We start from the raw sequence: 27,093 nt of genomic DNA on the forward strand, positions 1-27,093 counted from the left end.
TTGAGTGAACTTAATGTGACGTAAACTCCGCTATCGGAGAGTGATCAAGCGTATGGGAGAATCACGCGTAGGTTGCCGACTTTATTATTTCTCCTGGCCTACTGTAGCCCTCAGAAACAGTCATCCGTAATTTTCATATTACTTCCTATTGACTGAAAGTATATTGTTTACATCCATTTTGGCACTTAATTTTCACGTCGTTGGGTGGCCTGTGTTTATGGTAGGCATTGTAAATAGATTATGTTTGGGACCTTTTTAAAACGGATTTTATAGGATTGCCTGGTTGAGCCATTGGTTACTGTGACCATTGTTTACTGTGATTAATTTTGGCTGAGGGATGGTTCCTGTATTTCCACCTAGATACCGCGAAATAACAGGTTATTTATCAGAGACCATTGCCAATAAAGGGACTAATTACCAAGAGTCCCTACCTTAACATTACCTTAGCAGACATTTTCTCTACATAAGAGTACTCATGATGATTTCAATTGACGGGTAATCGAGTTTTGAGATTTGTGCATTGCGATCGAAACGTTGAATCCCTCGCGCCATTATTTTTATTTGCACCTAAGAACTACGACGAAATTCATCCCAGTTTCCAAGTTTCCTCGAAATTTAACAGTACCAAAGGTCATTTTCTGGTTGATGGGGATCATTTTGCCAGACCCAATAAATTTCACCTGTTGATGATTACTCGTGCACAACAGAATGATTTAAACTCTGGATGAAACAATTTTTTATAAAGCTAGGATTCACAAAAACTGACTTTCGTCCACTGTTTAAACTATCTTAATTTACAAGAAAAAATTGCGTCTAAGATAAGATATGCAGCATTGCGCCATACGTGAATGGTTTTAATCTATAGGCCATCCCACAACCAGTAATTGTGATAGGAAAGGAATATTTGTCCCAGAAATTTTATAAATGTGGTCTCGATTTAATAGAAGTGAGAATAATATTCGCACCAATTAAGGTTATTTTAAATTTATTAAAAAGGTGAAATAAAAAAAAACTATTTGATAGCCCTATGAATTGGGGGCTTTCAGACCGATTAGTTTGGACTTGCAGATTGAAAATTATTATTTTTAACAGAAGTCTACTAGCCAAAGTAGGTTTTTTAAGGACTAAATACCTTTACGCGTATTAGTCCATACTAAAATGAGTTAAAGTATCACAATCCACGCGTTACGGTGAACCATTTTTTTAAAATAGACATACCTGTAACTTCTTCCTCCATGCCGTCCACTTCCTGATATTCATTACCGAGGATTGAATAATGTAGATAGAGATCGAAAAGGCTCTCGGTGGGTATATTGGTAATGTGGTCACAGTTGATTAAATTTTATCCACATTAATATTTTATTTTTCGTTAGCATTTACAACACTTTGTGCACAAATACAACACCATTATTATCCAATGAATATTTTGGCACCACTTTTCTGCTTATCTGAAAAAAAGAGGTCACAGTATTATTGCAATAAGTCATTTTGAAATCTTTGAGCTTAAAATGATGGCGTTTTACATAATCAAAATCCACTATTGTTTATAACTTTGCAAAATGTTTTTATTTTGAAACACAAATGATTTCATCGTGATAATCAATGAGTGTTCGAAGTGCCGTTTAAAGATTTTAGAATTTGCAAATTTCCATAAATTGGCATCCAAGTATATTCTCGATGACGTATTTTTGGCATGCTCAAATATCAATATTAGATCGAGCCCCAGATATATAAACAAAAGTACTTTTGAAGAATATGGTCATACTACGAGGGCTGTTCAATAAAGAGTGTTAATAATTTTTCATTTGAATAATTTATTGTGAACAAATTAATTTTGTCATATTATTAGCTTAATGTGTATGACATATGTAGTTCTAATTTTATTAATTAGACTTTGGTATTGCGTCAGCCACAACCGTTGCAAGTTGATACATTTTCAGTTTGTCTGTTTATGGTGATTAAAAATGCTTCCCACGGATGTTTTTTTTTCTCAATGAGGAGCAGAAAAAAGTCATATGAAGCTAGATCTGAACTATAGAGAGGATGGGAAACACACTTCTCATTTATTTTCGCGATATGATTGCGATTTCGTACCGCGCACCATCATAATTCATGCGTATTTTTCTGTCACTAATGTGTGGGTGGTACTAATGAAATTTGTATTATTTATGATAGTGCTCTTAATATTATTCGATGATATTCTCTCACAGTTGCTACTGCAGTGTTGATGATTACGTAAGCGAACCCAATTTTTGCCATGACGCAATGCTGGATTGAAATCAATGAAACTTGTACAAAGTATGCATTCAAATTAAGCTGACATAATCAAATTTTTGTAATCTGAGAGTAAAATTGAATGATCACACTTTATAGAACAGCCCTCGTACATTGTGATTGGTAGGAAGGTTATGCAGTGTAAGTTGGAGGAGAGGAAAATCGTTCTAAACTTGATGACAGGGAAGTGAGGGATTTATGGGGGGAAGGATGGAAAAGTTTTTAATAAAATCGTTTAGAAAATGGAAACCAAATGGTTATGAGCTGGCGGATGTATTAACCAAAAATAGAAAAAGTGGTATGGAAGCAAAAATACTTGGCAGAACATATTAGCTGTTGCTCATGACCAAGAGAAAGCGCGTTCATTAAGCATAAATGTTAGATTGAAGAATTAATTATTAGGCATACCATTATCAACTTGTTGCTCACTTGCAGTTCTTCGAAGAGAGGTTCCAGTTTTCTGTACTCTTCGGAATTGGTGAGATATTCCTCCCGGATGATATTTACAAGGAAACCACCTGCAGAAATTAGAAGGCGCGAATTTCATGAAAGTATATCATTCACGAGTTTTAATTTAATATGGCCACTTTCAAGGAGTTAAATAGAAAATTACACCTCTATCGCCCTTTTAATTTTTGCCTTCTATCTCTGGCCCGGAACAGTTGTGATTTAATTATGCGCAACGTTGAAACCTACATGTTTTACAGTCGTGTACTCATGGACCTTCCAGATTTTTCTACTCACAGAATCACTTTTTTTGTTTTAGGGAGCTACTGCTAATAAATTCTGCTTATTTCACTGCGAAATCCAAATAATGACTCTTTTAATTATTTTATTTTTGAAATGTCAGTAAGCAAGAATTGCAACAGAGGTGGCCACATGAGTAATTTACCTTTGCTGATATGTAAACCATACTAGCATTCTGTTCCACTCCGACATAGTTTTTTTGGACGGCTATTGATTTTAACTTAGTGTGTATCAATCATTTTATAAAGATTTTCTCTCCGAAAGAAGGAAATCTAGGAGTTGAAATCGATAATGTTGTCGGAGAAGTTTTAATTGGTAATGTCAGTGCTTGTGGGCAGTTTCAACCAGCTAAGCGCAAACAACAAAATTTCCAGCAAGCGACAGATTTTCCGCAATGATATTTTCCCTTGTCATTCATTATTCCTGCACACATGAGTTTTGTCATAAATAATAACCTTACCTGGACGAACGATCCGCACCATTTCGTGTATCGCCTTTACTGGGATGTGCCCACCTCCCAAGGCGCCAGATGAAACCGTGGCGTCATAAGCACCTGCAGAATTAAGTAATCATTGCAAATTCGCATCGCCTTAGGTCACATGCTCTTAAATATTACTTAAGATTAAAATAAAACAGGGAAACTCAAAAGGAATCAGCCGAAGATCATAAATTCACAATGCCTTTTAGAAGTGGTGTTTCCTGGTGTTGCTCAAAATGGGGAGAGGAAGTCGTTTCGTATGGCAACGGAATTTCTTCCATTTCAGAGAAGGGAATCACTCTGACCTCTTTTGAAATGATTTCGTTCTAAACGCCGGCATAACCCCAGGGAGGCCTTGGGCATTTGAAGAAAATGTTATTTTCGAATCGCATGTAATTGCTTCTTAATAAGATGGAATTATTTGATATTTCTATGCACTAGATGTTTAACACACACGATACAGTTTAAACAATCCCTTGCAGGTCTCATTAACTCACATCTTACATTAGGACGATACTACTTAGGAACAAGTTCCTACAGAGATTAGTTTATTACTGGAAGCTCTTGCTTTATGTACGCATTTAACCTCGTGGATAAAATGTGAAACTAGACTCCCAAAGAGATCAATCCTCGGTTTTTCCGACACTGAGAAAAGCAATCAAAAGACACCAGAGTTTGTGATAAACTAGCTATCGTATTATTTTTCTTTGGAACTATCATAATTTTCCTCTTTCATGACAGCCGTGCCAATAGTTAAATGACAACCCGATTCCTCCCACGCCATTGTAGAGGTTTACCATGCATCGTATAGGTCTAATGTTCTTGTCAAAAAAAAAAAACAGTATTAGCGAAGAAGTAAGATCTGACCCCAAGATGCTTGCCATCAAATATTTCTGGAAAAATATTTGGGCTCCCAGATTAGATTCCGTCGCTTACTTTTACTTCCACATGTATATATCGGACTAATGCTTCGGAATCGGAAAGACGCATGATGGTAATAATATTTCAGTTGTTCGAGTCCTTTTTAATTTCTCCCAAAAGTACACTTACCATCGGGAATTTCCGTTTGATACATCCCTATCGTATCCTTCCATGTAGTTCCATAAATTCCATGTTTTCTTAATTTTTCCAGCATCTTTTCTGATGGATCCAATGCATCCATGTTTCTGGAATGAAAATTTAAATTATGAATTGTTCCAATACCGTTTATTTTACGTTTGCTAGAAATGTAACGGTTCAAAATGGGATGCCACTATGACACCACATACTATATATATATTTTAGTTTAGGAACTTTAATAATACTGGTCAATTCATATTATTACTCCCAATAAGTCACGTACTTGAATTTCATTTCATGTATCAGTGAAAATTATCGTGGTGAATTTTTTACCTAGGAAAATGATTTTTGAGGCGTCGTGTACTTGCATTATTTTTTCCTAGATGTTTTTCATGAAATTAATTGTAAAATATTCAATATCACCCGGATAATATTGAAAAAAGACGGGTTCGTATTTCATACAATGAATAACCCAAAGTAATTAGTTTTTCTTCGTATAATTTTATGGTTTATTCCTCAAAGGGTTTTTAAATAAATGTCTCGATATAATTTTATATCCATTTTGAGTCCCTAAACGTGGTAGAACTATCTTGATTATTTTTACAGTTATTGCAATCCATAATTTAGCACAAAAATAATGGTTTTTAATGGAACATTTCCGAATAGTATGAATAGTACCGATGAACTGGCTTTATACCTGTACCTCTTATGTGGCCCTCTATACTCATAAAAATGGTGCATTATTTGGTGAAAGCCCAACTCAAAGAAATAGAGAAGTAATTTATGTGAACCAAGTTTTATAGGTATATCAATGCGAATTATTCCTTTGAATATGTTTACATATGAAAATGAAGGTTTCATTCTTTGTAAAGTCCAAAAACAACTATTCTTTAAACCCTGAAAAACATAGAAGATTCAGGGAAATAGGGCCCAAGTCTTGGAGGGAGGTAGTCAAGAAAAAGGGTATTGCCTCACCGAAATCCTAGTTTATGAAGGAAAATTCCAATTCGACCAGTTCCGGCGGCTATGTCCAAAATCTTGGCCTCCACTTTGCTCGGTTTACTCTTGTCGGTATACAACTCGGCCAAAGCCTCCGCCACGTACTCCGGCCCCTTGTACACTTCCATGGATAGTTCCTGAGGAAAGAGGTGAATGCCTATTACCTTCATTCTATACTTACGATTGGCTTTGATTTTTCGCTCTCCCGTGAGTATTCGTCGGTATAGCTCCATTTTCTAAGGGTTCTTGTTGATAGAGCGATTGATGTTGGTATTTTTTGCAACGCGCAGACAGTGGTCCAAGGATCAATCCCAATGTGGCCCTTTTGGTCCGAAACACTTCCGAGATAGGTTAACTGTTCCAGCTGCTCTTGTTTATGGCCTCCTATTTTAATATGTAGCTTAAAGTTTCTCTTTCTTGAAAATCGTATAATCTTCTTTTGTTTACATTTATCAGTAATCCATATTTACGGCACTGTTACCATGATTTCAACAGTAAATGCAACCCCTGAGCTGACTAATAAGCTAAAACTTCATCCACGACAAACCTAACTGATTTTATGAATTCCCCGCCTACTTGTATTCCCTTCTCCACTACCCCCATGCCTCATTAACCATTCCACATATAGGTTGAAAGGCACAGGTGATAGTAAACATCCCTGTCTTACTCCTCTTTCTATCAGTGCCCATCCGGATTCTCTCTGTCTCTCAATTCGCCATCACACCTGGGCAGTCTGATATACGTAGAGGTTTGCGGGTGTCTCCTATCTCGCCAATTTACTCCTATTTTCTGCAATGCATTCGTTAATTCCACCTAATTCACTTTATCATACTCCATTTCAAAAACGACGAAACAGACAAATATATTCTGATTGTATTCTATATTCTTCTCTATAGGTGACCTAATTTCGGCTAAGGCATCACTCGTCCCTCTCCCCTTCCTGAACCCAAACAACATCCCCTAAATCATCTGTTGCCCTTCTTCCCATTCTCTTATTAGTAATCCTAAGTGCCCTTTTAGCTGCGTGTAAAATTAAAATTATTGTTCTGTAATCCTCATATATGGGTGCCTTTCCCTTTTTTTGGGATATGGGTTAAAACTGATCTGACAAAGTCTCCCTGCTAAATTTCTCCCTCATAAATGCTACTGATTATTCCATGAAAACTCTCTCTCCCATGTTCTCTCAAATACTTAGGTAGTTATGCGAAAATGCTATCTATCCTCTTGACCATATTTAATTTCATTTCCCTTGATGCACTTTCTGTCTCACCATTGTGTACCCCTGGATAAAATCTATCCTCATCCTCGTCACATTCTCTTTCTATATTTAAGTTTGCTGGCTTAATGTCTTCACCATATAGTTATTTAATGTAATTTTACTATATCTCTTGGATCTTTTCTAGTTCATCTAATATTTTCCCTTACCTATCTTTGATTGTTTACTCGAAAATTCCCGTCTTAATTGCTGACATTGCTTTCACCTTCCGGTACATAGCGTCATTTTCACCTTTCCTTGTTACACTTTCCATATCCTCGCACTTCGTCTCGTCTCCTCGTATCCTCGCACTTCGTCTTCCACCATGCTTCTTTCGCCCTAATAGTTTTACGCCTCAGTTTATGATTCAACTTTTAAGTCATTTATTCAGCCTAATTCTGTGTTTACTTCTTTCATTTCCTTCTATCCCTGATTTCCTGGTCCTTTCCTTTTTACTCTTCCTGTAGTTCCCTTTGAAGCTTACTAGTCTTCCTGTCCTCACTCAAAATTTTCCTTCGGTACTCCTGGATGGTAAGACTCCTGTCCTTCCGTCCCGGTTAATGCTTCTACATTTCATTTCCTCGACCGCCTTTAATATGCTATCCTGTTGAATCTGACGAAACACTAAATTAATACTAAATTATGAATGGAATCCTATCCCAGGAAACTGTGAATTAATCATGCTACATGTATTTCTAACTCTGTGTATAACCATAGAATGATTAAACTGATACATTTCTGAGTCCCTGGTCATTTCCCGTGCATAAATTTTTCTTTTGTAGTGTTTAAAATAAGTGACCGTATTAATTAAGCCCTATCTCCTTCAGCACTCCATTGCTTTCCTTCCCCTTTCATTCCTTTTTCTTAACCCCTAGCGCCCTATCCCCCCTACCATCTCTTACATCGTCCACCTTAGGGTTCAATTCTCCGTTCCCATCAAATGTAGTAGTTTTTATGGGAGGCGACCGACAGCTAAGGTCATTTGCGCCATTAGAGATGGATGGGAAAGGATGAAGGGTGGAGAGAAACCCAGCGTCGGCATTAGCCTACTCTTGTCGAAAGGCGCCAAGTGATCCGCAGTTTAATGTCCCATCCGACGGATGGCGTACTCACTCGAAGTGCTCTCCACATAGCACCTCAAGAAGGGATCATGATACCGCTGAAAAATATTTTTTGTCTCCATAATTTGAACCCAGGCCCTCTCGGTGGGAAGCCTGTACGTTGGCCACCGCATCATCCCGATCCCCACTATCAAATGTTTCCCTGTAGGTCACCCGTAATTATTTCCTCTAATTGATCGCATGCCCTGTCGACTTATTCTTCCCTATGATTGCTTGTTGGCATGTAGATATAAATAATGACGAAGTTCGTTGCTTCAGCTTTTACTTATATGACTCACCTGCTCTAAGTTTACTGCTCTACTTCCTAAATTTTTGTTCAATATTATTGCGACTCCAATTTGAGTATCGTCCAAAATCCTTTGAGTGGTTCATATGTATAACGATCACTACCGCACGGGAATCTCGTCTGAAGAGAAAAATGAATCTGGTCCGTCTACCGCCGGTGTTTGATTTTTCCCACACCAGACTACTTTTGACACGAAATACTCCCCCCCCCCCCCCCACGGCCGCAGTCGGACAACGCTATTCTGATCCCTAATCGTTCGTAGGATATATGAAACCTTAAATGTATCTGTTCTATACTTAAACTCTCTAATATTATTTACATGATCTCTCCTACCATACTACGATGGGGCTAATGAAACATTTTCAACCTCATCGCTAAAGATACATCCTAATTTATGAAAGAGATTTAATATGTAATTTAACCTTTCCTCCTTAAATGATTCCCAATCTAGCTCCTCTGATAATTTTCATACGCTACTTAGGTTATCATAATAGCGTTTTATAAATCTAGTTCCTCTACGCTGCACGCGATCTATTGGGCGATCAATCTAACTTCATGATAATTCCATACACCAACAGCATATTCTAAATGAGGCCTAACCAGCGAAAGATAACATTACTCGTTAAACCTTTTCGTCACGTTTCCCCAATACTCTTCTAAAAAATCTTAATTTATTGTTAGATTGTCCACTTATTACCCGTAGATGTTTAGGCCAGGGGAGGTCTTATTTGAGGGTAACGCCTAAGTATTTAATCGAGTCTACACTTTCTATTTCGGTATTCTCGATACAGTAGGCGTTCGGAAGGGAACTTCTCCTGATTATATGCACTTTATGTTCATTTCTATTAAATCTTCAATAAAACCTTGTGTCTACGCAATCAAATACTCATAGTTGAGTGCATTATAATGACTCATTTGAGTACCGTTAATAATATTTTTGTTATCATTATCTGTATTATTTTTCGGGGTTAAACTTAAATATCGACCATTTGTAAGTTAAGAATACTCCAAGAACTACGTAGATGATAACTCTTGGAGTGCTCATGCGGGACCGTGTACGCTCGGTTGGGAAACAATACAAACAACCTGATTGATCCTTGGGGGAGCCGGGGTAATGGACGATTTAAATTTTCCGCGGCGGGCATTGTGAAGCTACTTTCGCTGCGGAATCTATCTGATGGTGTGGTCATGACGAAATTGCTTCGAGAGTGCCATTTTAAACCAAGGACTAGCCCTTGAAAAAATAATGATAAACAAAGGAGCAATGTCCCATGGGTGTTTAGGTTGGTACGTCAGCACACTCACCTTGTCGTACGTTTCAGCCCATTCGTCGTACATTGTAGCCAGCTGTTCGGGGCTGATCCCTTTCTTGTGAACCCTGTTAATGGCTTCGCCGGCCACCCTCTTCGCTTCGGCATAATCCTCACCAGACATAGTCTCCAGGTAATAATTTCTGTTGAATAAGTGATTTCGTCGGTAAATAGGTAGTTTCAGTCCATGATAAAACTCGATATTGGATGCATGTGTAGATCGTAAAAGTCGGCCGTAGTGGAAAAGTGGACTAAGGCAGCTTGTTGGGGTCTGTCAAAACTTAAATATCCTACAGAAATAATGAAAACCATACTCCCATAGCGGCAAATGGTGCAAGCTACGAGCAATAGGTTTCTTTTGGAGTTGTCCAAACTTTCTAAAAGTAAAAGGAAAAGTGATGCTTCATTACTTTTCCGTTTTAACTTTTATGTATTTTTCAATATTTTATTTCTAATAATTGTGGCTCAAACACCTAATGCCAAAATTCCACGGAAGGAGGGGTTGGTGGGTGAGATTGAAGTTATTTCGGTAGGTATTTCGGCGAAATAAATACGAGAAGCGTTTAGAGTCGGGGAACTTAATGACCACGGAGTTGAAGCGAACTTGGTGCACTTGACTCCGATGTACAAATTGGCCCCGGAATATTCCCCAAAAAATAGGTGATAGATAATTTTACGGGTCACACCCGAAGCGCACATGCTCCCCATTTGGTCGTCCGCTACGATGCGTGTAATCGTGCGCCAAACATGTGCCACATTCGAATGGATAATGTTCATTTCGCTCCGGACCATCTCAAATGAAGCATCGAAATCAAAGACGACTGTAGCGACTGAAAATTCTTTTCTACATACTACGTGAAATAATGAATTAGTATCCGCTACTGACATTTTTCGGTGACGTTTTCAGCTGATGATACGACGGGCCGTGGGAAACGAGGTTTCGACTGTCTCCTATCGCTCGCCTTGAATGACTGACTGATTGCGAGACGTAGAAATGAAAAGAGCGACATCCACCATCCTCATTACGGCGCCATCCCATGTGAGAGAGGAAGACTACGGTTAAGACTGTGGTGGTCGATTTTTCCGCGGGAAAGAGATACTCGGGTATGATTGAGAAACTCTGCGATCGGTTTATGGGTTTTATATAAGTACCTTACTTACATGAAATTAAGACGATTCCAAATATAAGGGAAGAGGTGGTAGCCTAGCGAGTTTAGTGTTCGGGCGTAGGTTTACAAGTTCAAATCTGGGAGATAATTGCTAGCACTCTCAGCTAAACCCAAACTATACGATTTTCAATGAGTTCCCGAGCTTACGGGGAGAAAGACCACAGGCTGTGCAGGGGAGGCAACTGCCGACTGAATGTATGGATTCCACTCTCTACAAGGTTTAGTACCATGTGAACTTTAACCCTGATGTATCAAACGGACCTCCAGATTGGTGGGGATGAATATCGAATGATATTTTTCTCTCACTGAGAAAACGATAAGATGAGTCATCATTTCATTGAATTCATCATTTTGAGGACTTTAAAATAAGCAGTGTAACAATTTTTTTCGTGAAACTCAATGGAAAAACTCGCTGAATACTCTTTATAATACGGTGAAATTACCCTTACCGCTGCCTACGATTTACCTTCCTCATTTTTAATATTACGTATTTCCAAGGAAAGGTGACTTTATAATGCAAAATTTTAATCCTCCGTATTTAATGAATAGCGGTGTTGGCAAGAGAAGCGAATTGTGGTTTGAAATTTTTTCACTTGAAATGCAATTAAATTTATGAACTTCGTGAGGTGATACTAATGAGCCATCTCGTTATTTCTCTTTTTCATGCTGTCATTGATTTCCTCGCAGCTGCTTTCTATCAATTATTCCTTTGCCTTCTTACACTCTCTTTTGACCTGGTTGCGGAACTGTTTATAGTTGTCTTTTTCATTTTTTGGATTCTTGTATTTTCTTCTTTAGTCCATGAGACCCCTTATTTGAGCTGTTATCCATGGCTTCTTAGAAATATCCGCCTTACTCACAAGTAGCTCATCTGTAGCTTTGGTAATTATATTCTTCATTGCTTTCTATCGACCCTTAGTGCTGGTATTTTCATTATTTCCTTCTGTTTCCCTTTCGATGGATGCGGTGAACTATTCTCTTGCGCTCTTTTCTTCCAGTATATGTATTGTTGTGTCTCTTTCTTCATCTTCTTGTATCGCAGTCTGCTGTCCATGATCACCGGGTTGTGATCGCTATTTATATCTGCGCGGGGGTAGCTCTTACACTTCTTAACTTGGTTCTTGTAACTCTTCCTGACAAGGATGGTGTCAATTTGGTATCTTGCTTTGTCTCCAGGCATATTCCATGTGTATCTTCTTCTCGGATGTTGATCGAAGATGGTATTTGCCATTACCATGTTTTCTCGGTGCTTAATTCTATCAGTTCTCTCCCGCAGCGTTTCGTTTTCCCGATCCGAAGTATCCCACGCTACTTCCCTCCCTTCCATCGCCGAACACAGCGTTCCAATCTCCCATCACCATTGGGGTTTCCTTCCCTTTTACTGTCCCGAGAACCTCTTCCAGTGGTATGTACAGGTATAATTCCTGTATTCCCATCTGAATGGCTGGATGTCGGCATATACACGTATACTATCGCTGTATGCGTAGGTTCTGCCACTAACTTTATTATCAGTATCCTTTCCTAATATTGCCAGCACGATATTATTTTCCTTGCCCATTTCTTCGTATGATGCCTACACCTGCCACTTTCTGGTTGTCTCCCGAGTATATCACCCAGAAGCCGTCGCTCCAGAAGTCGTTCGCTCTCGCCCACTTAATTTTGTTCAATCCAGGATGTCTTGCCTATCCATCTCTAACTTAGCATTTTCTAATGACCTAACCCCTTTCATGTCCCTATTCTGCATTTATCCACCTTGACTGATATTTACCTCCCAGTAGTCTTAACCCGGAGATCCGATTGGGGGACTAGTTTATCCCCAGAATATTTTACCGGGAGGCAAGCAATGCAAGGCTGCATATTCTGGGGAGAATAAAATATTCTAGGGGTTTCCTGTTGCCTTCCACATCGCAGTACTGCAGCCGATACCGTGAACTTCACCCTATTAGTAGAATTTTAGTAGATTTCTCTCGTTGCCTCATTCCAAAAAAAACCATCAAGGAAGCTGATCAATTTTCGCCGGTCACGGGAATCGAACTAGCGACCTTCGGGTCCACAGGTGGACACGCTACATCTGGTCTAACCCCGTCCCCATATGTTTGTATATATGTATATGTGTATATGTATATGTATATATATATCTATATATATATATATACATACATAAAAATATAATATATATACAAAAAAAAAAAAAATATATATATATATATATATATATATATATATATATATATATATATATATATACACACACATACATGCGTATGCGTGACATGCGTATACGTGTACACACACAATCAAATGGATATAGATATAAAGAAAAGGGATGGCAACACGTATAAAAGATGGACAAAGGAGAGGTGGGGATGGTGGTATCGAGCAGATCACCAGTGCCAAAATATTTCCTTGACTGGGACATATACGAGGGTGTTCTGAAAATTTTCCGACCTAAAAAAGGCACAAGACATTTTTTCCGAAATTTTTAAGGTCGGAAACTTTTCAGACCACCCATGTATATACACACACTCATATGCATAAAATTTGTCCGCACGGCAGTCGTCTAGTGCTTAAACATTTTGAGATTTTAATGTTTATTTCTCACTTCCCAGCATCCCTGTTCCTGTGGCCCCTACCCCTTCACATTTGATGGGGAAAATGCCTATCTGCTTTGCAAATCTAATGTTCTCTCATTGGCCCTGACAATAATATCTGTGAATACCAAAGGCTGGGGGGTTTATACATCTTTCTTAATGCGGATTCTGTGGTGGAGTATCAATCATTCAAATATTATTGTTTTTGATTTTATTCTTTCATGTTAATCGTGTGGTTGGTGTCAGGATTGAAACCTATAGTTGTCAACTCAGAAGTACCTTAACCGTCGATAAGAGAGAAGTATTGGTTAATATGATTACTTGTGATCCTCTTTCACGCAGGAATTCAATCTTTCAATGGTGAATGGCCATTTGAACAAATGTGCGTTGGTTGCCAAGAAAGTAACTTACGTTTCGGCCTAGCGAGGCAGTGGGTAGGGCTAGAGCCACCATCTTGGTGACTAAATGCTCCTACACTCAGTACGCATCCTGCTGTGGTAGTGTTCAGACTGTGGTTCTTCTACTTTGCTCCCTGCGAACTGTTAGCATGTGCGCTGCAATAGAAAATCCCTTGAGTTGTCAGCGTGCGTTATTCTTCTTTGAATTAGCTACGACGTTTATTCTGTTTACATTCATTATTACTCAGTTGAAATACTCTCTATAAATAAAAATTGATATCACTTTGGTCGGTTTTCACCTAGCTCACGTACGAATTTAGTTAGAAGTATCTTAGGGGTGCTTGGTTTAAAAAACGTTTGAAAATATTTTTTAGAAGTTTGTTAAACCAGGTACCACAATTCTGAAATCTTTCAAAGTAGCTTTCCGTACCTTGTGTGCAGATGAATCTAATTATCTTCGCTTGAAAATTACAACAGCCACGAGAACGTCCGCCAACCAGCCATTGGGAGTGATGTCTGTTCATTTTTAGGCATCTTATTAACTTAGCTATCGGCATCAAATGCAAACTAGGCTGTGATATGTACTTTTTGTTCGGGGATCATTGATGACGTCATACGTCGAATGGTACAGGAAATTCTCTTATTCTCCGGATCAGGAAACGATATGGTTATCTTTGTCAAAGGCAGCTTCCATCCGCGTGAATACAACATTCACAAAATTCCCACCTTTACATGCGAGTAAAAAACTGGTCTACTGGAAATACTGGAGGATTCTTTATCTGGATAAATATCAAATTCTTTCCTTTATCTCTGTAAAAGCACTTGCTTGAATATTTTTATTGCATAGTAATTAAGTATTCGAATTGATCCGCATATGTCGAAGTACCATTTTCCCTCATAGCCTCTTTATGTGATCACTATTCCGGTCTTTGTAAGTGAATTAAATGAAAACTCATTCGAAGAGCAGTTTTGGGCACACACTGAATTCAAGCATGTGTTGGTTCATTTGAGATTCCGTCAGAGAGGATTCGTAATTATGCGAGCCGATGAATCGTACCATTAGCTAATTCAGTTATTATTGGTGTCAAATGTTGCTAGTTGGTAATGGAGTTTGATCATGTGTTGGTTGTGATTTTTCCGATAAAACTTACTCCTTGTAAGGAGGGAGTTTCCTAATTCGTAACGCTAAAGTTTAGTATGAGACCCGTGAAGACCACTTGCAGTTTATACAAGCGAAATTCTGATAAGGATTAAGAAAACCTGAGTTTATTCATCAATGTATTCATGAATATTTATTGTCGGCTATTATTTATTGACGGAAACATTTTATACTCTACGTCACAATGTTAAACTTGGGCACAATGAAGCAGGAGTAATATTATTATTCCTCCGTAATCTTCTTATCATTATCATCTTACGTTTTTGTATGTCACTTTGCATGTTCATGTCTTTGTCAAAGGGGACATCTTTTCACAATATTCTGTACACGTACACTACGCCATTAAAGTTCAAATAATATTTTGGCACTACTCTTCTGAAAACCTGAAAAGTGAAGAAATATTTTTTATTTTGAAAATCACATTTCGATGAACTTAATAATTTTAAAATACACCTACGGTTGAATCTTAATTCACATAAATAATTTTATATTTGTACGTACTTTCTGAATCTTCTTCCCGTTTTCCAGTTCCTCGAAAAGGGGCTCCAGTTTTCGAATCTCTTCAGAATTGGTGAGATAATCTTCCCGAACAATAATTGAGATGAATCCACCTGCGAAGGTATCAGAGGTTAGAACCGCTTCACTAAATAAAATGCTGTGATTTAAATGTGTTTGGTGTCCAATGATGTATGCGATTGGAGAAGCCTCTGTCCGAAGATTTAACACATTTCCGTTATCGACCATTTGTCGCCCTGTTACTAGCTAATTGGGAAGAGGTAGAAACAATAAACCTTCATCTCTGTCACCAGCACAGGGGGCGACTTAATGGAGGGAGGGTTCTTATATCTTCCGTGTTTAATGCTAGATATAGCACGAGAAATAGAAAACCTGCTGCGCAAAAATCTAATGAGTAATATTTATATATTTTATCGTAATATTCTCATATATTTGGCTCCAAAAATAGTGGAAGGTGTAATTTTCTAATTACACCTTCTAATTAATGTTTTGGCTTCATTGTTGTTGAATTAACGTTGTATTGAAATTTGTACGATGAAGTGTAATTCATTGATTGATGAGAAATATGTGGCAATGACCCAAGGCGAAATTTAAATGATGGTATGTCCTCAACTATATCCTTTCCTTATCACGCCTAAATTAATGATGGAGATTTATGAGCGATGGCATTTTACTTTAAATTATTTTGAGGGCTTACAAAATCATGTGATACCTTTTTTTTAAGTGTGAAATAATTTCATCTTCAGCTAGAAGTTTGTATATATTTTTTTCAAATTAAACTGCATCGGGTGCGACATCAATATCATATTTCTATTTACGGTAAACTTCCATTAGATGGATCTCGTTAAGCAATCTTTACCTGGCCGAAGAATTCGTACGATTTCATGTACGGCCGCGACTGGAATGTGACCTTCCAGGAATGCTCCAGCAGCTATCACAGCGTCATATGCATCTGGATGGGGGAGAAACAATTGGGAGTATTAGAACCTAATACATCCACAGGTGAACATTTCCGCTGATGATTCGATAAATTATTACTTTAATATCTTTAAATCTTCAGCCAATACTATGCAAGATGAAAACAATTTCTCAAATCTAACATAGCACAAGTTCATCCCTTGTATATGCAATGGTTGTTCGCCGTAAATATCCTAGGGATATGCAGTTTACATACATTGGATACCCAAATATCTCCCAAGATCCAAAAATGTATACTCGTATATGAATTTAAATTGCATATCCATTGCATAAACACGATTAGTCATTCAGGCTCCATATTTGTCCTAAAGCAAACAATTTTAGGAAATTTCCGTATAATTAAAATGTTATCATGAACTTAGAGTTTTTAATCCATTTCATTAATGGTGTAGTGCTGTATGTCTAATGTATATGTGCATGAATATGCATTAATGAGTAAACATGTATGATGTGCATCCATTACATATGCTCCCGAGAATTGGATACGTGTAATGTAATGTGGATATCCAACAGGCATCCATTGAATATTTTGTTTTGTATGGAGTGAACTCCTCCTGATTTTCCAAGGGAATGATAGTGTTCAAAGAGATGTCAAAGAGGGAAATATTGCACCAGTTTTTCCGAGGAATCTTACATATTTTTATTTTTTAAATTATAAAATGAAATATGTAAAAAATTAAAATGAATAACTTCTAGGGTAAATATTTGAATGCGAATCCTTCCTGTATAAAAAAACCATAAACACAGTAATCAATCCGAAGGTCGGTTTACTAAGTGATGGTAGAGTTCACCCAGTACTAAGCCCTATACGGCGTGTGAAATTCACACATCAGGGTAGGGGGGCCAGTTCCTTTCCCTGTGCCGGTTATGGGAAACCATAACCGGCACAGGGAAACTGTGGTGGTTGTGGTTTCTGGTACCCGAAAAATCACATAGCTTGGGTGGAGTTTCAGGTGCCCAGAGTGCCTTGCCCGGGAATGGAACCCGGGACCCTCCGGTCAGCAGTCCAACGCTCTATCCACTGGACTACCGCGACCCACCCTTCCTGTATATTCCACGGGAAAACAGCGACAGCCGTGAGATATTACCGGTCACGTCCGAATATTTGCCAATTTTCTTTACGAATTTCAATAACTTTAATAGGAAGGTCTTTTCGACTTGTTTGTGGCAAGGCTAAGACATTAGGAGGTCAATATGCTTATGATAGGCGTTGACATTTCCAATCGTCGAAGTGTTCAGATTCAACTTGAGCGTGCTTTAGATTCATGTGGAAGTAATGATACCATCTAAAGAAATAATTATTTTACCCAAACAAAAGCGTTATTAGAGAATTTATATTTAGGAAAATCCTTTATATGACGCGAAGTTTCCCAATAATTTCGTAGATGTAAAATTCACATTTTAAGGAGCGCGTTACTATGTATTCAAGTTATTTATTTTTATGTATTCCACCTGCTTTGATTAAGATTCGATAGTGTTTACTATCAGCAATTGGAATGAAAGATATCCCTATTCAGAAAGGATAGCTGTATGAATTGATTGATACGCGCCGATATCATTTCCATCAAGGCATATTTAAGAGTTTTTCCCTAATATCATTTTACCTCCCTTCTTCGTCCGCCACAAGCGCAATCCGTCGGTGATATTTTTAAATAATTTGATCTTACTTCTACGAATAAGTATTACGATGAAAAGAGAGAAATAATAATAAAATGAACATTATTTTTCAAATGTATGCTACTAGTCCAAGGGGTTATTATTCAATCGTGCTTCATTTTCCTCATGATTACCGTCTTCAATTTCCGTTTTGTGGATGCCAACAGTGTCCTTCCACGTTTTACCGTATACTCCCCGCGTCATTAATTTCTCCAGCATTTTTTCGGAAGGATCAAGGGCGTCGATGTAGCTGAAAGAAAAAGGATATGACAGTAGGCCTTATATTTGCCGTGTAAACAAATTGTACTCATTAAATCTCATTCGTGCTTTGAATTATCTCAAAATTTTTCTTTGTGAGCAATTTTAAGTGAAAACTTTTATCTGAGTCCTACCTGTTTTACGAGCATTGGTCAAGATTTTCGTCTTAATCAGATGAAAGAAACTTCATTGAGTACATAAGAGAGTGCGATAAAATGCATAGGGAGTTTGAATGAGGCATTGAAAATAAGAAAACATATTACCTTTTAGGGGGTTGATACAGTAAAAGGTGGGAAAAAAGCGGTAAAGTAGTCCTTGGTACGCATTATAAAAATGTGCAAAAACTACTTTTTATAGGGTATTATATGGGAAGCGTCATGTGCGCTTGCTGGTAAATGGTCCGGGCAATAGAAACTAATATCATAGAGTTCAAATGTAAGCACCGAGTGTCGCAGTGTTATTTACCGCATATTAATGCATGTGGTAAAATATATTGCAGATTTGTATTAAGCATGGTAAGTCAGAGATCCCATTGCCCTCAATGCGCTATGTTGATACAAAATGACAATGCCCAAAGAGTTTATGCGCTCCCTGGCACGCTATATGAATATGTTCAACATAGGACCCTTTTCTTTTTATTACATACTTCTATTCCCAATTGAAACGCAACAATTGTAAGAGACGCCACCAGACAAAACCGTCAGGATCTATCACGTTCGATTTAGTGGGTACTTCTTGTTGGGTTCATCTTACACCATTGCTTCATTCCCAAATCATAGTTAATTAAAGTAATTAGCATCTTCGCCATAATAAAACTTCTATTTTGGTTCACCTATTCTCCCTGGGAGAAAGTTATGTGTAGTGCTGGGAGTTGTAACGCCAAGATCCTAATTTGCTCTAGCGACCACCTTTGACCAGAGGTGGACTTGTTATTATAATAACTAGTAATCAGTGCATAATGTGTACTTAAATGCATGCCACTCACGAAATCAATTTATTTGACAGTCGATTTCGTTAAAAAATTTAAATTTTATCGGTTCTAAACTTAGGCGCCGTAGGCATTGGCCTATCCTTGACAGCACTGGCTACGTTCCTCTATGCTGGCCTCCTTTGGCAGCCCCACTCTCTTCGCATTTTTGGGTAGATACTATCCTAGGTCCAATCCGTGGTCTTTTGATAATGTTTCACTATCGCTTATAATGCAATTTGTGACTGTGATCCTGGTGATTACTCACCGGAAACCATGTTTCTGAAGAGCTTCGCCCAGCCGTCCCGTGCCCGCAGCCACGTCTAAAACCTTGGCGTCCTTCCTGTTCTGTCCATTCGATTCCGTGTAAACCTCGGACAACGCCTCCACCACATACTCCGGGTAATAAACCTCTGGCGGAAGTTCCTTGAAGGACAAAAAGTTTTATTAATTAGAGGAACTACAGTATCTTCTTCAAACCTGCCGTCTACCGTATCGTACACTCGAGAAAAACTTAAAAACATTATATGTTAAACGATAACTTATTCTCATTGATATCTTTGACTCACGAGGTAAGCGAATCATTTCAAATTTACGCACTGATGTTAGTTCTTCAGTTGCGATTACGGCTATCTCGGTTGAATAGATTCGTTGGAAATTGAAAGGTTTGTACCCCTCAGCCTGTCATGAATGACATTCAATTTCTAGGCCCGGATCTATCCATCCGGATTTCGTCCACCATTTTTCAGCCTAACAGTATCAATATAGAATTTAAATCAAATATTTGCTCTCAATAATGCCACAACATTAACATGAAACATGCTCAGTAATTCTCACTAATTCTTTGTATTGGTAATTTCGTTGGTAGTCAAAGTTATAATGGTTGTCGTGAAGTTTTCTCGTTGATGGAATGCAAAAAAGTAATAAAATAATAACTAAGTAAAATAATGGGTGATAACATTTTGACTGTCTCGGTAACCCAATTCACGAGACTTCCAATAACTCTCCTACCAAACACGTTGTGCATTGCTTGTTACTGCATGAAGAAAATGTATTCCTTATGACACATTTATGCTCATTTATAGGTACATTGACAACATTAAAAGCTCTTTTCCAACTCATTAAGTCAAAGACGTTGAATTTCGGAACTTTGAACGAGAGCGTTATCTCTACGAGCACAACGAGCTGAAAAAATACCGAGACCATTAGTTGAATGCTCAAGAGGAGTACGTTAAAACTGAATTAAATGAATAATCACCCCGGATGACAATAGCAATCTCGTGGTAAAGATTATTCATCAGTACTATGTAATGCATTCTATCGGTTTAAAAAGTCTGGAATTTAAAAAAAAAAATTTCTTCATGTTATGCCATTGAAAGGCCATATCATTAACCTCCATTCTGAACCAGACCTTGGAAAAGTAAACATAAATTCTATATATACGTGTAGATTCTTCGGTTAAAAGTCGAGGAGACGGCGGACTTTAAATGCTGGAGATCGTCTATCGGTCTGTCTGAACATTAAATGAGGCATTAATAGACTTGTGTGTTTAATAATCTATCGTCTGTCCAATGTTTGTAAATAATTCTTACGATTATGCTGAGTAAATTATCACAATAAATGATTTTAGTGTTGTTTTACATTGGAGGGCACCCTTTTTTTTAACTTAAAACCAATCTAAAATGCCTACCCCATGTATTCACTTGTAATTCTGTTCAATTAAAATGTTAGTCGTGATGCTGCTCATAGGTTCCGATTTCCTATTCTCTCGGGTGTTATATTATAGCAGGCATTTCACTCTGGTGGTGCAATGAAAGGAGAGTTCTGCTTAAGACTTGTAGCTGAGCGATAATAGGGGAGGACCTAATGTCTAATTGTAAATTAGTTTAGGTGAGAATGAGAATCAGGATTATGCAGAGAGTGAAAGTTTCCCGTGCGGTTCAGTACTGCTCTCTAGAATCGCATAGTTTCAACGTTAACTTTGTGGAAACTTTCCATTTTGAAGTGCAATGATATTTAACCACTGTGATTTTCACTATACTATTTTTATCATTCTCTCAACCCCGGTTTCAATACTTTGTGATCTGAATATGGCACCAAATGGTGAAACCAGGATCGTGTCAATAAAAATAGTATAGTGAATATCACAATTATTAAATATCATTTCCCTCCGAATTCGCTCAGGATTGAATACACCCATATCAAATAGCAAGCTCCCAAAAGTTTTGCTATATTACAAACAATGGAACTTTATTATGTATTGAAATCATATGGCGTGCAATTGACATTCAGATCGAATTTCAAAAGTTATAGTCAATAATATAAAAAATACTGTCCATTTTTTAAATAGAGTATCTTTTTAAAGTTATTAAAATTATTTTGAAATTTTTTTTAACCCCATTGGAAAACTTTCATCCCGTTGAAGTTCCTATCAACTTCGTTGCAAATGCATATTTGTATGTCCCCCGTCAAACTCCTCTGTTACCTTTCACCATTTCCTTCAGATTTTCCCTTTTCCTACGTTATGATTACATTCGCGCCACTTCTTACTCAATTCGCCAATAATCAGCATTGATAGTGTCACTAACCTTGTCGTATGTCTCTGCCCATTCGTCATACACCTTGGCCAGCTGGTCAGGCGTCAGTCCTTCGACTTGCACCCTTGAGACAGATTCTTCTACAGCCTTTTCTTCGTCTGTATAGTTCTTCGTCACGATTACTGATGCGTCCCTGGTGGACAGTTATGTAAATATATTATATAAACCTATATATATATATATATATATATATATATATATATATATATATATATATATATATTCTAAAGAATCTAATAATTAATTTCAAAAATCTCACTATATTTAGACAGGAAATACAGATGAAAGTGGTAGGTGAAGGGCCAATGAATTGGTGGAACAAGTTTTGCTTTCAAGCTTGAGGATACATTTGAGAGTAAAATGCTCTGGAACCTCGAGACTAATGGCTTAATTCGGTTTTCAGTTAATTATGAGTTCAATTTCGTTCTGCATGTGTATGTAAGAGTTATAATCTCGATGACTAGTGCCCCTATCAAATAAATTCTACGTTTTTGTCGTAAATGTCTCATACAAACAAGAATCATGTACTTTATATCTAGTAATGTGCTTAACTAAATACGTATTATTGTCGTAAATTGTGGGTCGCGGTAGTCCAGGGGGTACAGCGTTGGACTACTGACCGGAGGGTCCCGGGTGCGATTCCCGGTTAAGTCTCAGGGCACCTGAAGCCTCACCCAAGCTATGTAATATTTCGGGTACCAGATCTACCTGGGAAACCATAACCGGCAAAGGGTTTGGGAATCAGCCCCCCTACCCTAATGTGTGAATTTCAAACGCCAATGGACTTAGTACTGGGTGAACTCTACAATCACCTGTCGAACCGACCTTCGGGTTGATTACTGTGTTTGTGGTTTTTATCGTAAATTATGTTACCAGAGGTATTAGTATGACGGTAATTTACCGTAAAATTACATTTAATTGTAAGATAAAATTAAAACTTAGATAAAGGTTAGTTTTGAGAAATAAATAACTAAAGAAAACAGCCATAGTCGCAATTTGGTTTTTCACTTGACAAAGATGTGAAACTTTTTCATTCGATCCCAGAGCGCTGTATAGATAATACATACATCTATATACATAATATATGTATAGTTATATATAATACATACATCTATATGTAATACAAGTACGCTCAGTCGGAATAACTTGATAGGATAATGTGAAGTTGAGAAACTGTGCAGCCAGGTCGATTGCTTTAGCCAGTGAAGACACCAAGGAGTTATATTCATTGTGATTTGATAGGGGCTTTAAAAGAACAAGAAATAGTGCTCGGCCGGTCATCGATTGTTCCAGGTTCGAATCCCGGTCAAGGCTAATGTTTTTGCCCTGTGAAATTCCTGCATTTCGGTGCACATCAGTAGATAATTCTGCTGTAGTAACTGGGATTTCTTTTGGTTCTGTAAATTTGTAAAAAAAAGGAGGTATTTCTCTCTAGTTAAAGCCCAGATCGAATATTCTGTTGGTACACGTATTTGAGTCCCATCTGAGAAAAAATTGATCCAAGATTTGAACGAAATACTGAGAGAAATATTGTCGATCCGATATATTCAAGTACTATTTTTCCCTCGAAGTGTTCACGGGCATAACGCTAAGAGAGAGAAGCACTAAATATATTAATATAAATCTCCCGTCAAAGATTTCTTCCCCCTGTACTTTCATGGCTGCTGTTTGACCACGCCCTTAGGCTCCTGTGGTGGGTTCTGGAGTGGAGAAGTAAATGAAGTCTCCTGGTGAAAAAATGAGTCAGGTAATGTTCGCCTTCCAAGCCAAGTCTGCTGGTGAAGTCACATGTCCTATGGTATTTTCTCGAAATGGCCACGTACATCAAGCGGCATTTCTTTTTCGAAAGGTCTTTATCGTTACAGATATGAAGAACATCTCCCTAAATATTGCACGCATTCAAATGATTCACGATGATGATGAATAATTGCGCGAGGTGATCGGGGATGTGATTTTAAGTATTTTTCGTTCTCTAAGCGAGTGTTCTAAATTCCTTAAACCACATGTGGTCACGCACAAAAAATGAGCTATGTCAATGGCAAGCATTCCATTGGGCCCATTTTGAATTTGTAATGAAAATTCTTACGTGTGATGAGGCATACTCTTAAATATTGCTTAAAACTTTTGAGGAATTCCAGAAATGTGTTTATGGATGATGGCATTGCCTTCACTGTGCTTCGTTCGTATTTTAAGATGACGTCTAAAAATTCCCCGGCATGAGATATTTTTCACCAAAATATATTCTATTTCAGAAATACGAAAAAAATATAGCTTAAATATGTGTAGCAAAATTGACTTACTTTCGAGTAAAGGCAAAAGTATTTTTCCCTGGTTATTAGAAATAGCCCAGTATGATATAATTTAGTTGAAATCGATGCGAAATGAATAATTCTACTTGCTGTTATTAGTAGAGTCTTCCTCTGAGACAGCTTACGTAATTCCTGTAGCCATTTTAGGCTACCAGCCACGGAAATTTCCTTGAGGAGGTATTCGAAGTGTGATTAGGCGCTTGATTGTTCATTACAGCTCACAAATGTGCTGCAACATACTCGGCCAAGAAGCACCAGTTTTTGCAAGGGAAAAGACGAAAATGTTAAATTATGGATGGTGGAAAGAGGAACAGTTTTAATATCACGTCAGAAGCTAGAACAGGTGCAAAAACCATGAACTGTTTCTCGTCCTATTTTTTTTCAGTGCTCATAACGTGAGCAATTGAGCGCTAGGGCTAATTCAAACCTGACATTGAGTGCAAAGTTCGCCGAATTGCACTTCTGATGCTCCGAAGAGTAGTAGTTTAAGGTCACTCCAAACGGCTTCAATGTAATTCTATTGTTATTACGAATGGTAGCATATCGTTAAAGGTAGAATTTGAATGGAAACACAGGCTAACAAATACAGTGCTGGCTAACGCCTCGAAAAACTACTTCACTCATTGGTGAAGTCCTGATTAATGGCTTTCAAATAATGATGCTGCTTCCCCGGATATACAATTTCACAGTCCTGCAATTGTTTCGATAGTTTTTTCATGTGAAAGGAGAGAATTGCGGTGATTCTACTGCGTTTTCCTCCTAAAGAGAAATTGGTTTTGTTCACATAAATTAAGGTTCCGCTATTGTTTACCGTTGCGTTGAGAAGTTAGCTTGTCAATGACCTCCAAACCATTTCAATCTGTTCGTTCCTTCAAAGAGCATTTCATGTGTATAAATAAATATATATATATATATTTATATATATATATATATGTATATATATATGTGTGTATTTATAAATAAATATATACATATATATATATATATATACATACATACATATATATATATATATATATATATATATATATATATATATAGTTTTAATCTTCGTAGCGGCGATACACCATTCATGGCAAGCATGTAGCGGTTGGCTGTATTAAATGCGCTACGAACCACTTGGACGATCTTAGAGCTATGTCATCCTTAGGGGTACCATCGGGTGAGTAACGCAGCTCAATGTTGAGAAACACTAGTCTGTTTACAAGGACGAGCGTCCCCTATTGAGCCGTCCGTGGTGTGAGTGCGACGTTGCTGGACGATTCGGAACGAAGTTGACTCAGTTGATTGGGATGAAAAAGCATTCTCTCTACTTGAACTCTCGAGAGGAGAACGCTTCTTGTACGGTTCTCGGCATTTAACCTAATCGGCGGCGTCAAGAGCGATTTTCCACGTACTGCGCTGATTTCATTCGGGTGAGACGATTGTTTTCCCGAGTGCATCACGGTTGCAATGTGCTCCATGAGCTTTCAGGAATGGATTTTTCCTATTTTTATCGCAAAAAGTAATCCATTCACTTAGAGCTGAGTAGTTGTTTCCATTTTTTTCAGGTGTCCATCAAAAAAATATATTATTTGGAAATTGATTTTGTGCTAGTGTACTACATCACAAAATTTTTCATATCGATGTCTATTAAACGTCATCGCTGTAGTTGGATGAGTGAGCCAAAGGACTCGAGCGAAATGTTGATAGCTGAAATAAATTGATAATCTGGAGCTTTTCCCTGCAATATCTTAAATCCCTGAACGCCAAGTTCACCCGATTGAGAATTCAAAGTAAAATATGTATTTGAACCATCTAGAGAATTTTGTTTCAATTTTTTTGGATTTGAGAGATCTTTTCCTTGTCCAAATGTTGACATAAAGTGATTTGAAAAAATATGCATTTGGAATATGAGCGGGTCATTGACTCCTTTCCGTCCTTTTAATATCTCGCATGCCCCCACTGGGAGTTTTTAATTCATTCTTAGTTCTAGTTCAGCACTTGGACGATGTGGAAAATATTCGTTCTTATTTCAGGGGTCAACTCTTAATTGGAATTATTACAGGTACTATCTCACTCGTAATATTACCACTATCGGCTCTCTGCAGTATTTTTTAAAATATGATAATCTCGAACCGTTTATTCCTTCACCTACCCAGCAGAGAAATTCGATCCCAGTTTATTGAATTTACAACAACTGTCGCTTCCTTGAAGAATTTTCTCCCGTTTTGAAAATCCAAAATTTCGCACCCAGCTATATGTTACGCGTAACAGATCATTATTTGCATCTGACACGAAGACGTTTTAAAGCTAGTAGTGCTTTAATCTCTAATGTTATGATGCACAGCCTAATAATATACGGTGATCATACAAATATGTAATGGTGATATAGATTGAATGATAAGCCTGTGAAATGAACGGCTGGAAGAAATAGAAATGTTAAAAATATTTTCTCCATTATCACTTACATCTCTCGCCTTTGAGTCACGGGGCGATAGAGGTCCCACTGCGAGTCCCTTCCAGATGAGGAATGGAGAAGATGCTCGCTCGCTGGTTAGAATTACTGGAATTGCGTCACTGGCCCGTCAAGCTCTGCGTTGATTACGAACAAGCAACAGCGGTTGAGCAAGCAACGGAGCGGTCCCCAGAAGCTCAAGAGCTATAAGGATATTAGTCTCTCAACCAATCGACTGGGTCGCTGTCCTAATAGATTACATCTACAATATTCTATTCGCGATGTAAGAGTATTATGCTCTATCCTCACAGAATCTATTCGTACTTTTCTTATTTTCTCAGTTTAATAACTGTAGAAGGATGCATTGTGCTCCGTTTCAAAACACTCATTAATCAAGGTGTGCCTACCTTCGTGACCGAGAATGGAATGTCACCGCTAATTTCTTCCGGGGAAAGTGTATGGCTAAAATATGCGTGTATCTGTTTTATTCCACATTCGGGAAATTGAAAAGTTAGGCATGGTTATTAAT

At 37.8% G+C, this 27,093-nt stretch overlaps 2 protein-coding genes across 4 annotated transcripts; both read right to left on the reverse strand.

Annotated features, from left to right (window-relative positions):
- Positions 1–1,337: 1,337 nt before the first annotated feature.
- Positions 1,338–15,181, reverse strand: LOC139693850 (methyltransferase-like protein 27). Of its 3 annotated transcripts, none has more exons than XM_071592156.1 (7): positions 15,106–15,181; positions 9,525–9,672; positions 5,534–5,694; positions 4,550–4,665; positions 3,482–3,574; positions 2,683–2,792; positions 1,338–1,448 (listed from the first exon to the last, which is right to left on the reverse strand). In XM_071592156.1, exons 2-7 carry the CDS (start codon positions 9,651–9,653, stop codon positions 1,377–1,379), a joined length of 681 nt encoding a protein of 226 aa, XP_071448257.1. In that variant the 5' UTR covers positions 9,654–9,672; positions 15,106–15,181; the 3' UTR covers positions 1,338–1,376. The 3 variants fall into 3 exon arrangements, with proteins under 3 accessions (XP_071448257.1, XP_071448258.1, XP_071448256.1); XM_071592157.1 differs by lacking the exon at positions 15,106–15,181 and adding an exon at positions 10,691–10,762; XM_071592155.1 differs by lacking the exon at positions 15,106–15,181 and adding an exon at positions 10,416–10,525.
- LOC139693848 (methyltransferase-like protein 27) lies at positions 14,965–26,626 on the reverse strand. Its single transcript, XM_071592154.1, has 7 exons — positions 26,578–26,626; positions 21,810–21,951; positions 19,490–19,647; positions 18,131–18,246; positions 16,222–16,314; positions 15,348–15,457; positions 14,965–15,229 (listed from the first exon to the last, which is right to left on the reverse strand). Coding segments are annotated over exons 1-7 (693 nt in total). The 5' UTR covers positions 26,580–26,626; the 3' UTR covers positions 14,965–15,157.
- Positions 26,627–27,093: the final 467 nt, after the last annotated feature.

This window comes from Hetaerina americana, unplaced genomic scaffold (assembly GCF_022747635.1).
Source record: "Hetaerina americana unplaced genomic scaffold, ioHetAmer1.1.p SCAF_5, whole genome shotgun sequence".
In the NCBI taxonomy this organism is placed as follows: Eukaryota; Metazoa; Arthropoda; class Insecta; order Odonata; family Calopterygidae; genus Hetaerina; species Hetaerina americana.

What these genes read in the sequence shown, in the direction of transcription:
- LOC139693850 (XM_071592156.1), bottom strand. Translation starts at nt 9,653, where the DNA reads ATGTCTGGTGAGGATTATGCCGAAGCGAAGAGGGTGGCCGGCGAAGCC. An exon ending in TCAAACGGAAATTCCCGATG is followed by an intron (nt 3,575 to 4,549) that starts GTAAGTGTACTT and finishes TTAATTCTGCAG; the next exon opens with GTGCTTATGACGCCACGGTT. An exon ending in GGTGCGGATCGTTCGTCCAG is followed by an intron (nt 2,793 to 3,481) that starts GTAAGGTTATTA and finishes TAATTTCTGCAG; the next exon opens with GTGGTTTCCTTGTAAATATC.
- LOC139693848 (XM_071592154.1), bottom strand. An exon ending in GGGCAGAGACATACGACAAG is followed by an intron (nt 19,648 to 21,809) that starts GTTAGTGACACT and finishes TTGTCCTTCAAG; the next exon opens with GAACTTCCGCCAGAGGTTTA. An exon ending in CTTCAGAAACATGGTTTCCG is followed by an intron (nt 18,247 to 19,489) that starts GTGAGTAATCAC and finishes TTTTTCTTTCAG; the next exon opens with CTACATCGACGCCCTTGATC.